The sequence below is a fragment of the Pseudophryne corroboree genome, chromosome 3, assembly GCF_028390025.1.
Source record: "Pseudophryne corroboree isolate aPseCor3 chromosome 3, aPseCor3.hap2, whole genome shotgun sequence".
NCBI classification, from domain to species: domain Eukaryota; kingdom Metazoa; phylum Chordata; class Amphibia; order Anura; family Myobatrachidae; genus Pseudophryne; species Pseudophryne corroboree.
Genome location: NC_086446.1, coordinates 712,818,676 through 712,832,318, shown reverse-complemented (window position 1 = coordinate 712,832,318; position 13,643 = coordinate 712,818,676). Strand labels below are relative to the sequence as shown.

The window sequence follows — 13,643 nt, the reverse complement described above, 5'->3', positions numbered from 1 at the left end:
CGCCTGCCTAGAGAAGTGGAACCTAGATGGTATTTGGTAACGGGGGCACACTGCCTCAATAAATTGTCTAGTTCCCTGTGAACTAACGGCGGATACCGGACGCACGTCTAACACCAACATAGTTGTCAAGGCCTCAGTTATCCGCTTTGCAGCAGGATGACTGCTGTGATATTTCATCTTCCTCGCAAAGGACTGTTGGACAGTCAATTGCTTACTGGAAGTAGTACAAGTGGTCTTCCGACTTCCCCTCTGGGATGACGATCGACTCCCAGCAGCAACAACAGCAGCGCCAGCAGCAGTAGGCATTACACTCAAGGATGCATCGGAGGAATCCCAGGCAGGAGAGGACTCGTCAGACCTGCCAGTGACATGGCCTGCAGGACTATTGGCTTTCCTGGGTAAGGAGGAAATTGACACTGAGGGAGTTGGTGGTGTGGTTTGCGCGAGCTTGGTTACAAGAGGAAGGGATTTACTGGTCAGTGGACTGCTTCAGCTGTCGCCCAAAGTTTTTGAACTTGTCACTGACTTATTATGAATGCGCTGCAGGTGACGTATAAGGGAGGATGTTCCGAGGTGGTTAACGTCCTTACCCCTACTTATTACAGCTTGACAAAGGCAACACACGGCTTGACACCTGTTGTCCGCATTTCTGTTGAAATACTTCCACACTGAAGAGCTGATTTTTTTGGTATTTTCACCAGGCATGTCAATGGCCATATTCCTCCCACGGACAACAGGTGTCTCCCCGGGTGCCTGACTTAAACAAACCACCTCACCATCAGAATCCTCCTTGTCAATTTCCTCCCCAGCCCAAGCAACACCCATATCCTCATCCTGGTGTACTTCAACACTGACATCTTCAATTTCACTATCAGGAACTGGACTGCGGGTGCTCCTTTCAACACTTGCAGGGGGCGTGCAAATGGTGGAAGGCGCAAGCTCTTCCCGTCCAGTGTTGGGAAGGTCAGGCATCGCAACCGACACAATTGGACTCTCCTTTGGGATTTGGGATTTCGAAGAACGCACAGTTCTTTGCTGTGCTTTAGCCGCAAGTCTTTTCTTTTTTCTAGCGAGAGGATGAGTGCTTCCATCCTCATGTGAAGCTGAACCACTAGCCATGAACATAGGCCAGAGCCTCAGCCGTTCCTTGCCACTCCGTGTCGTAAATGGCATATTGGCAAGTTTACGCTTCTCCTCAGACGCTTTTAATTTTGATTTTTGGGTCATTTTTTTACTGATCTTTTGTGTTTTGGATTTTACATGCTCTGTACTATGACATTGGGCATCGGCCTTGGCAGACGACGTTGATGGCATTTCATCATCTCGGCCATGACTAGTGGCAGCAGCTTCAGCACGAGGTGGAAGTGGATCTTGATCTTTCCCTATTTTTTTAACCTCCACATTTGTGTTCTCCATATTTTGCGCACAACTAAAAGCCACCACAGGTATACAAAGTAGATGGATGGATAGTATTACTTATACTTATGGACGACGAGTGCACTGACGACACAGAGGTAGGTACAGCCGTGGCCTACCGTACTGCTGCTTAGTGCTTATATATATGATATACTGTATAACGGACCTGGTGGACAGTGTCAGCAGACTGCGAAACTAGTATGAAGAAAGAAAAAAAAAACACCACAGGTATACAATGTAGATGGATGGATAGTATAGTATTACTTATACTTATGGACGACGAGTGCACTGACGACACAGAGGTAGGTACAGCCGTGGCCTACCGTACTGCTGCTTAGTGCTTATATATATGATATACTGTATAACGGACCTGGTGGACAGTGTCAGCAGACTGCTAAACTAGTATGAAGAAAGAAAAAAAAACACCACAGGTATACAATGTAGATGGATGGATAGTATAGTATTACTTATACTTATGGACGACGAGTGCACTGACGACACAGAGGTAGGTACAGCCGTGGCCTACCGTACTGCTGCTTAGTGCTTATATATATGATATTCTGTATAACGGACCTGGTGGACAGTGTCAGCAGACTGCTAAACTAGTATAAAGAAAGAAAAAAAAAAAAAAACACCACAGGTATACAATGTAGATGGATGGATAGTATAGTATTACTTATACTTATGGACGACGAGTGCACTGACGACACAGAGGTAGGTACAGCCGTGGCCTACCGTACTGCTGCTTAGTGCTTATATATATGATATACTGTATAACGGACCTGGTGGACAGTGTCAGCAGACTGCTAAACTAGTATGAAGAAAGAAAAAAAAAAACACCACAGGTATACAATGTAGATGGATGGATAGTATAGTATTACTTATACTTATGGACGACGAGTGCACTGACGACACAGAGGTAGGTACAGCCGTGGCCTACCGTACTGCTGCTTAGTGCTTATATATATGATATACTGTATAACGGACCTGGTGGACAGTGTCAGCAGACTGCTAAACTAGTATGAAGAAAGAAAAAAAAAACACCACAGGTATACAATGTAGATGGATGGATAGTATAGTATTACTTATACTTATGGACGACGAGTGACGACACAGAGGTAGGTACAGTCGTGGCCTACCGTACTGCTGCTTAGTGCTTATATATATAATATACTGTATAGCGGACCTGGTGGACACTGTCAGCAGACTGCTAAACAAACTAGCATGAAGAAAGAAAAAAAAAAACACCACAGTGTTTTTCAGGCAGACAAACGTATACTGGACTGGTGGTCACTGTCAGCAAAACTGTGCACTGTACTCCTGCTATAACTGCTCCCCAGTCCCCACAATTAGGCAGTGTGAGCAGTGCACTCAGCACAGATATATCATGCAGCAGTGCAGCACACTGAGTGAGCACAGATATGGTGGAGCGTTTTTTTTCAGGCAGAGAAACAACGGATTAAACTCAAAACCCTGCACTGTACTCCCTAACAGCTGCTCCCCGTCCCCAATGCTCCCCACAATTAAAACTAAGTCACTCAGTTTTTTTTTTTTTCTAATACAACGGAGAGGACGCCAGCCACGTCCTCTCCCTATCAATCTCAATGCACGTGTGAAAATGGCGGCGACGCGCGGCTCCTTATATAGAATCCGAGTCTTGCGAGAATCCGACAGCGGCATGATGACGTTCGGGCGCGCTCGGGTTAACCGAGCAAGGCGGGAGGATCCGAGTCGCTCGGACCCGTGTAAAAAAAAGGTGAAGTTCGGGCGGGTTCGGATTCCGAGGAACCGAACCCGCTCATCACTACCCCTAACAGCACATGATGCAAAGAAAAATTAAAGAAAAAAAGAGATGCAAGATGGAATTGTCCTTGGGCCCTCCGACCCACCCTTATGTTGTATGAACAGGACATGCACACTTTAACGAACCCATCATTTTAGCGACAGGGTCTGCCACACGACTGTGACTGAAATGACTGGTTGGTTTGGGCCCCCACCAAAAAAGAAGCAATCAATCTCTCCTTGCACAAACTGGCTCTACAGAGGCAAGATGTCCACCTCATCATCATCCTCCGATTCATCACCCCTTTCACTGTGTACATCCACCTCTTCACAGATTATTAATTCGTCCCCACTGGAATCCACCATCTCAGGTCCCTGTGTACTTTCTGGAGGCAATTGCTGCTGGTGAATGTCTCCACGGAGGAATTGATAATAATTCATTTTGATGAACATCATCTTCTCCACATTTTCTGGAAGTAACCTCGTACGCCGATTGCTGACAAGGTGAGCGGCTGCATTAAACACTCTTTCGGAGTACACACTGGAGGGAGGGCAACTTAGGTAGAATAAAGCCAGTTTGTGCAAGGGCCTCCAAATTGCCTCTTTTTCCTGCCAGTATACGTACGGACTGTCTGACGTGCCTACTTGGATGCGGTCACTTATATAATCCTCCACCATTCTTTAAATGGTGAGAGAATCATATGCAGTGACAGTAGACGACATGTCAGTAATCGTTGGCAGGTCCTTCAGTCCGGACCAGATGTCAGCACTCGCTCCAGACTGCTCTGCATCACCGCCAGCGGGTGGGCTCGGAATTCTTAGCCTTTTCCTCGCACCCCCAGTTGCGGGAGAATGTGAAGGAGGAGATGTTGATGGGTCACGTTCCGCTTGACTTGACAATTTTCTCACCAGCAGGTCTTTGAACCTCTGCAGACTTGTGTCTGCCGAAAAGAGAGATACAACGTAGGTTTTAAATCTAGGATCGAGCACGGTGGCCAAAATGTAGTGCTCTGATTTCAACAGATTGACCACCCGTGAATCCTGGTTAAGCGAATTAAGGGCTCCATCCACAAGTCCCACATGCCTAGTGGAATCGCTCTGTTTTAGCTCCTCCTTCAATGTCTCCAGCTTCTTCTGCTAAAGCCTGATGAGGGGAATGACCTGACTCAGGCTGGCAGTGTCTGAACTGACTTCACATGTGGCAAGTCCAAAGGGTTGCAGAACCTTGCACAACGTTGAAATCATTCTCCACTGCGCTTGATTCAGGTGCATTCCCCCTCCTTTGCCTATATCGTGGGCAGATGTATAGGCTTGAATGGCCTTTTGCTGCTCCTCCATCCTCTGAAGCATATAGAGGGTTGAATTCCACCTCGTTACCACCTCTTGCTTCAGATGATGGCAGGGCAGGTTCAGGAATGTTTGGTGGTGCTCTAGTCTTCGGCCCGCGGTGGCCCGCAATTCTTCGGGCCACCGACAGCATTTCTTGCACGCCCCTGTTGTTTTTTAAATAATTCTGCACCACCAAATTCAATGTATGTGCAAAACATGGGACGTGCTGGAATTTGCCCACATGTAATGCACGCACAATATTGGTGGCGTTGTCTGATGTCACAAATCCCCAGGAGAGTCCAATTGGGGTAAGCCATTCTGCGATGATGTTCCTCAGTTTCCGTAAGAGGTTGTCAGCTGTGTGCCTCTTATGGAAAGCGGTGATACAAAGCGTAGCCTACCTAGGAACGAGTTGGCGTTTGCGAGATGCTGCTACTGGTGCCGCTGCTGCTGTTCTTGCTGCGGGAGGCAATACATCTACCCAGTGGGCTGTCACAGTCATATAGTCCTGAGTCTACCCTGCTCCACTTGTCCACATGTCCGTGGTTAAGTGGACATTGGGTACAACTGCATTTTTTAGGACACTGGTGACTCTTTTTCTGAGGTCTGTGTACATTTTCGGTGTCGCCTGCCTAGAGAAATTGAACCTAGATGGTATTTGGTACCGGGGACACAGTACCTCAATCAAGTCTCTAGTTGCCTCTGAATTAACGGTTGATACCGGAACCACGTTTCTCACCGCCCAGGCTGCCGAGGCCTCAGTTATCCACTTTGCAGCAGGATGACTGCTGTGATATTTCATCTTCCTCGCAAAGGACTGTTGGACAGTCAATTGCTTACTGGAAGTAGTACAAGTGGTCTTCCGACTTCCCCTCTGGGATGACGATCGACTCCCAGCAGCAACAACAGCAGCGCCAGCAGCAGTAGGCGTTACACTCAAGGATGCATCGGAGGAATCCCAGGCAGCAGAGGACTCGTCAGACTTGCCAGTGACATGGCCTGCAGGACTATTGGCATTCCTGGGTAAGGAGGAAATTGATACTGAGGGAGTTGGTGGTGTGGTTTACAGGAGCTTGGTTACAAGAGGAAGGGATTTAGGTGTCAGTGGACTGCTTCCGCTGTCACTTAAAGTTTTTGAACTTGTCACTGACTTCTGATGAATGCGTTCCAGGTGACGTATAAGGGAGGATGTTCCTAGGTGGTTAACGTCCTTACCCCTACTTATTACAGCTTGACAAATGCAACACACGGCTTGACACCTGTTGTCCGCATTTGTGTTGAAATAATTCCACACCGAAGAGCTGATTTTTTTTGTATTTTGACCAGGCATGTCAATGGCCATATTCGTCCCACGGACAACAGGTGTCTCGCCAGGTGCCCGACTTAAACAAACCACTTCACCATCAGAATCCTCCTTGTCAATTTCCTCCCCAGCACCAGCAACACCCATATCCTCATCCTGGTATACTTCAACAGTGACATCTTCAATTTGACTATCAGGAACTGGACTGCGGGTGCTCCTTGCAGCACTTGCAGGGGGCGTGCAAATGGTGGAAGGCGTAAGCTCTTCCCGTCCAGTGTTGGGAAGGTCAGGCATCGCAACCGACACAATTGGACTCTCCTTGGGGATTTGTGATTTCGAAGAACGCACAGTTCTTTGCTGTGCTTTTGCCAGTCTTTTCATTTTTCTAGCGAGAGGATGAGTGCTTCCATCCTCATGTGAAGCTGAACCACTAGCCATGAACATAGGCCAGGGCCTTAGCCGTTCCTTGCCACTCCGTGTCGTAAATGGCATATTGTCAAGTTTACGCTTCTCCTCAGACGCTTTAAATTTAGATTTTTGGGTCATTTTACTGAGCTTTTGTTTTTTGGATTTTACATGCTCTCTACTATGATATTGGGCATCGGCCTTGGCAGACGACGTTGATGGCATTTCATCGTCTTGGCCATGACTAGTGGCAGCAGCTTCAGCACGAGGTGGAAGTGGATCTTGATCTTTCCCTATTTTAACCTCCACATTTTTGTTCTCCATTTTTTAATGTGTGGAATCATTTGCCAGTATCAATAGCAATGGCCTACTACTATATATACTGCGCACAACTGAAATGCACCACAGGTATGGATGGATAGTATACTTGACGACAAAGAGGTAGGTACAGCAGTGGCCTACTGTACCGTAATGCTATATATTATATACTGGTGGTCAGCAAACTGTGCAAAACTGAAATGCACCACAGGTATGGTTGGATAGTATACTTGACGACACAGAGGTAGGTACAGCAGTGGCCTACTGTACCGTAATGCTATATATTATATACTGGTGGTCAGCAAACTGTGCAAAACTGAAATGCACCACAGGTATGGATGGATAGTATACTTGACGACACAGAGGTAGGTACAGCAGTGGCCTACTGTACCGTAATGCTATATATTATATACTGGTGGTCAGCAAACTGTGCAAAACTGAAATGCAACACAGGTATGGATGGATAGTATACTTGACGACACAGAGGTAGGTACAGCAGTGGCCTACTGTACCGTAATGCTATATATTATATACTGGTGTTCAGCAAACTGTGCAAAACTGAAATGCACCACAGGTATGGATGGATAGTATACTTGACGACACAGAGGTAGGTACAGCAGTTGTCTACTGTACCGTAATGCTATATATTATATACTGGTGGTCAGCAAACTGTGCAAAACTGAAATGCACCACAGGTATGGATGGATAGTATACTTGACGACACAGAGATAGGTACAGCAGTGGCCTTCTGTACCGTACTCCTATATATTATATACTGGTGGTCAGCAAAATTATGCACTGTACTCCTACTATATACTACAATGCAGCACAGATATGGTGTATTTTTCAGGCAGACAACGTATACTGGTGGTCACTGTCAGCAAAACTCTGCACTGTACTCCTCCTATATAATACTGCTGCTCTCCAGTCCCCACAATAAAGCAGTGTGAGCACAGATATATGCAGCACACTGAGCACAGATATGGAGCGTTTTTCAGGCAGAAAACGTATAATACTGGTGGTCACTGGTCAGCAAAACTCTGCACTGTACTCCTCTCCTATATAATACTGCTGGTCCCCAGTCCCCACAATAAAGCAGTGTGAGCACAGATATATGCAGCACACTGAGCACAGATATGGAGCGTTTTTCAGGCAGAGAACATATAATACTGGTGGTCACTGGTCAGCAAAACTCTGCACTGTACTCCTCCTATAATACTGCTGGTCCCCAGTCCCCACAATAAAGCAGTGTGAGCACAGATATATGCAGCACAGTGAGCACAGATATGGAGCGTTTTTTTCAGGCAGAGAACGGATAAAACTGGTGGTCACTGATCAGCAAAACTCTGCACTGTACTCCTGCTATATTAATAATACAAAGCAAGCACAAATATTTGCATCAACAATGAATAAAAACGGAGAGGACGCCAGCCACGTCCTCTCACTAACATTTCCAATGCACGAGTGAAAATGGTGGAGACGCGCGTCTGCTTATATAGAATCCGAATCTCGAGAGAATCCGACAGCGGGATGATGACGTTCGGGCGCGCTCGGGTTAACCGAGCCATACGTGAGAGTCCGAGTATGCCTCGGACCCGTGTAAAATGGGTGAAGTTCGGGGGGGTTCGGTTTCGGAGGAACCGAACCCGCTCATCACTAGTCTCGGTGGCGTGAAAATGTCAGGATGTGAGGCAGGTGGAGGGGACATTTTTCATTAAGGGAGTAAACTGATTAATAACGGAACCCCATTCTTTCTCAGGGACCCCAGGCTATTGTTCGTTATGTTTTATTGTTGCCATCCTGGGGACTTAATGCCAACACCCAGAGGGCAATAAGGAGAGAAAAAGTGTTTGTTATCCCATCCAATATATGTATGTGAATAATGTATTAAGGAAAACACTGCAGAATAAATAGATTATAGTTCTCAGGATGTAACACATGTATTAGTGTAATTTATCAATCATAGAACTGTGTCAGCATTATAGCTGGCTGCCTGCCCAGTGCACCTTGCTTGATGATCGTAAGGACAATGCTGCACCTAGTCAAAGAATGACAGCTGTATCCCTGTCACAGGAACGGCATAAATAGTGTCACATACCGACCAAGTGACAATCTGTCATTCTACACGTAGTGTCGTACTTTAGACTTCTCAAGCAGAAAGTTGGTTTTCATTAACCACTTAACTGGCATGGTCAGATCTCATGCGACTGCACCGTCCCACCCTATCCCCCCGTTTTCGACGAGGAGATCCGTTCTGCAGATGTGCATAATATAATGTTTAAATATTTTAATAAAATCCTTTTCAACTTCATTAAATAAAATAAATATTAAAAAACAATGCTGTTAACGCTTTTGAAGGGAAAAATTGTCAGTTAAGTGGTTTTTAAGCAATTTTTCTGCCACTGAAAGGGATTGCTGAAAATCAGCAAAAGTATTTATTTTTCTTCTGCCATGCGGACAGAAGTGTGAAACTACAAATTACAGCATGACCAGGGTGAAGGCTCTCTGTGTACCAGATCATTGTCAGATAATACTGATGTCAGCATGGGTGTGGTATGGAGGGTCGGCCAGACTTAGGTTGACCACTATTGGTCAACAGCAAGTAGGTCGACATGGTTTCTAGGTCAACAGGGACTGTAGGTCGACATGTACTAGGTAGACGTGACAGAAGGTCGATGAGTTTTTTCACTTTTTCTGGTGTCGTTTTCTCCATACAGTGACCGGGAATCCCAATTAGTGCACCGTGTTTGCTCGCCATGCTTCGGAAAGCTCCACTACCGCTGCACTCAGCACAGGTTACCGTTCCTAATTGTAGTCCACGTGGATCGTAAAGTATGAAAAAGTTAAAAAAATAGGAAAAAATGTGAAAAACTCATGTCGACCTTTTGTCATGTCGACATAGAGTCCCTGTCGACCTAGAAACCATGTGGACCGATAGTGGTCGACCTAGACATTGTCGACCTAAGTGTGGTCGACCTAGAGACCAGATACCGTCAGCACAGCTGTGTCTTCCATTAGAAGTTTAGGGCTTATTCTCAGTCGGGTACAAGTCCTGACGGATCTTGCGGACACCTGCAAAGTGCGCTTACACCATAGAAAGCAATCGCAGACTGCACATGCACCAGTACAATGCATAGGCTTACGGACGGGGACTCAAAGGGATTTAGAGCCTAATTCAGACGGGATCGTCTGAAGCCCTTTGCGCAGTGCGCTTGCACATCGTGCGCATCCCGGGTGCCCACTGAGATGCTAACAGCATCTCAGGGCTGCGATCTCCTCTGCCTGGTTGACAAGCAGAGGCGGTCACGGGGCGGTAGGGGGCGTTGGCAGGGCGCGGCAGGCATGTCCAGACCGTTGCTGGGAGGGTCGTGGGGGCTGCATAGTGTCACACGCAGCCAATGCGACCAGGCTGTCATCTGCTGTGCGATGCTTTTGTCCCCTTGTGTGTGGTCTGTGTGTGTGTGTGGGGGGGGGGGGGGGGGGGGGAATAGGGCCCGACATGCGGGGCGAACAAGCCCTGTGCTGGGCGTCCCCCGCATAGCAACCAATCAGATTCTAGCTATTATCTTCTAGAACAGGGGCGGCCAACCAGTCAGTGACAAAGAGGTGAAAAACCTTGTTAGGTACGTCAAAGAGCCGACATCGAGCCGAAGGCGCGCATGCAAAAATGGAACGTGGCCTTGTGCCTGCTAGACCACGCCCCTGGTATAAAATACATTGAAAAAGCCAGAACGACATAAAATAAAAAAATTTAAAGTCAGATCCATTGAAAAAGCCACTTTCACATAAAATAACTGAAAAAGCCAGATTTACATAATAAACTTAAGTCCCCCATGTGTCACTCCAGCCAGCTCCCCATGTGACACTCCTGCTAACACCCCCCTATGTCACTCCAGCCAGCTCCCCCATGTGACACTCCTGCTAGCACCCTCCTATGTCACTCCAGCCAGCTCCCCATGTGACACTCCTGCTAGCACCCTCCTATGTCACTCTAGCCAGCTCCCCATGTGACACTCTTGCTAGCACCCTCCTATGTCACGCCTGCCATCACCCCCCATGTCACTCCAGCCAGCTCTTCCATGTGACACTCCTGCTAGCACCCTCCTATGTCACTCCAGCCAGCTCTCCCATGTGTCACTCCTGCTACCACCCTCCTGTCACTCCAGCCCGCTCTCCCATGTGTCACTCCTGCTACCACCCTCCTATGTCACTCTAGCCAGCTCTCCCATGTGTCACTCCTGCTACCACCCTCCTTCATCACTCCAGTCAGCTCCTCCATGTGTCACTCCTGCCAGGACCCTTCTGTGTCACTCCAGCCAGCTCCGCCTTGAGTCACTCTAGCCCACCCTCATGTGTCACTAAAGTTCCCCCACCAACTCGTGCCATTGCTGCAGCCCCTAATGTGTCCTCTGTTTGCTTGTGGGGTGTCTCACCTCTAGTATCTGGCTCCATCAATTTTTAGTCCCTGTAGTGCTGCTGCGTGTCTGGATGGAGTGCAGCAGTTTCTGTATCTGTTGTGGTCACATAATTTAGAGTGTTTGGAGCCACATTTAAATAAAGAAAGAGCCTCATGCGGCTCAAGAGCCACTGGTTGGCCACCGCTGTTCTAGAAGCATCTAGATAAATGTTAAGTGGAATCTGATGGGTTGCGATGTGCAACATTTCCATTTCTATAAAAATCACACCTTTGTAAATATACCCCAAATAGTGACTAGCCTGATTCAACCATTGTTGGACCACTCTTTCCATGAAATGGGAGTTTCTGGATGGCTACCATGTGATCACATGGAACTGAGCAGCCTCATGTGAGTGTCATGTGACTATAGGCCGATTTCCAGACGGTGATTGGACGCTGTACCAGACAGATCTCAAGCACCCGGCATAGGGTGGGTGAAAGTCCTCATACAAATGATGAGTGCAGGTGGAAAACAGTGGGTGGTGCAGATGGATGGATAATCCGCAAAGACAGTTGGCATTAACGTAAGGCAGTAAGGCCGGCAGCGGCAGATGCAACCAATTCAGAATGAGCCCCTTTATATGTTTGCCTATACCACTGACGGGAGCTAGAGCAAGCGGATCTACAGGGACATCCTCTATTAATACTTAATGGAAGATTATGGGAAAATTATATATACAGACATAATTGCTGCAGCAAAATCCTCACCGTGACACTATAGGGTAAATTTACTAAGATGGATGTTCTATTTAAGATGGGGTGTTGCCCATAGCAACCAATAAGATTCTACTTCTCATGTATCTAGCACCTTCTAGAACAGGCCTGGCCAACCTGTGGCTCTCCAGCTGTTGTAAAACTACAAGTCCCATCATGCCTTGCCGCAGTTTTGTTATTAGGGAATGCTAAAACTGTGGCAAGGCATGCTGGGATGTGTAGTTTCACTACATCTGGAGAGCCACAGGTTGGCCAGGCCTGTTCTAGAAGATAATACTTGGAATCTGATTGGTTGCTATGGGCAACATCCTGTCATAAATAGAACTTCCATCTTAGTAAATTTACCCCAATAAGTATATGTACACTATATATATATATATATATATATATACACAGGTTGAGTATCCCATATCCAAATATTCCGAAATACGGACTTTTTTGAGTGAGAGTGAGATAGTGAAACCTTTGTTTTTTGATGGCTCAATGTACACAAATTTTGTTTAATACACAAAGTTATTAAAAATATTGTATTAAAAGACCTTCAGGCTGTGTGTATAAGGTGTATATGTAACAAATATGTTTTCTGTGCTTAGATTTAGGTCCCATCACCATGATATCTTATTAGTATGCAATTATTCCAAAATACAGAAAAATCCCATATCCAAAATACCTCTGGTCCCAAGCATTTTGGATAAGGGATACTCAACCTGTATATATATATATATATATATATATATATATATATATATATACATACATATATACACACACACTGTTCCATATATTCCCAATTCATTCTACTCTCACACATACAGTAACGCTGCTTCATCGCTATGTGAACTATCAGTAACCCCAGTTCCGGGTAACTCACCCCACACCAGAAGATACAGAAGGGCTAGCTGTGGCCTCCTTGCCCACATGTCTGGAGATAGTGCTATCTGTCCTGGACACTCATGACAAAAACGGTCTGTTGCATTATCTCACACTTCCTTATAAACCAGAAAAGCCTGGTCTCACTGTCAGCACTCCTCTGGACTGAGCAGGGAATGGTAATACAAGCTAAATAAACACTCCTCTCAGGCATGTACACAAACCAGTTTGGCGAGTCGGTCACTACAGACTGAGGCTGACAGCATGATTCATGTAGTCGAGATAGTTATTTATAGTGTGATACAGTCAACTGATAGCACATTTCACTACTTTCCAATGTACAATCACAATAAAAGAACAATAAATAGTACACGGACCGTGCTCTAGTGTCACCTGTAAAAGTGACTTTCTGTCCAAATACCCAGAGTAACCAGACACAGTGAGATTATCCAAGACCTGTAGCCTTGCATAAGTCTACAAACCCCCCCCCCCCCCCTTCCCCCCCTTCCCCCCCTTCCCCCCCGGCACAAGGATCGAAGAACAAAAGTAATAAAAGGGACATTCCGTACAGCAATTAAAATACTTTATTGCAAAATGACCAAAACAATAAGAGCATGTTGAAAATAATGACAGGGATCAGTTCAGGATACCACCATGGGAAAAGACCTGTTGGAATACCTCTATATCACAGTTTCTCAAACTTGGTCCTCAGGACCCCATACAGTGCATGTTTTGCAGGTCTCCTCACAGAATGACAAGTGAAATAATTAACTCCACCTGTGGACCTTTAAAAATGTGTCAGTGAGTAATTATTACACCTGTGCACCTGCTGGGTTACCTGCAAAACATGCACTGTGTGGGGTCCTGAGGACAGAGTTTGAGAACCTATGCTCTATATCACAGGTTCTCAAACTCGGTCCTCAGGACCCCACACGGTGCATGTTTTGCAGGTCTCCTCACAGAATCACAAGTGAAATAATTAGCTCCACCTGTGGACCTTTTAAAATGTGTCTGTGAGTAATTAATACACCTGTGCACTTGCTGGGTTAC

At 46.3% G+C, this 13,643-nt stretch overlaps 1 protein-coding gene across 1 annotated transcript in view; it reads right to left on the bottom strand.

The window, feature by feature from the left end:
* LOC135056676 (disintegrin and metalloproteinase domain-containing protein 9-like) overlaps window positions 1-12,793 on the bottom strand; it is a 189,823-nt gene extending 177,030 nt beyond the window's left edge. Inside the window, exon 1 of the mRNA XM_063962128.1 lies at window positions 12,595-12,793. Within this exon, the coding sequence (XP_063818198.1) occupies window positions 12,595-12,643 (49 nt within the window). The 5' untranslated portion in view covers window positions 12,644-12,793. The remainder of the gene's footprint in view (window positions 1-12,594) is intronic.
* Between the last annotated feature and the right edge of the window lie 850 nt (window positions 12,794-13,643).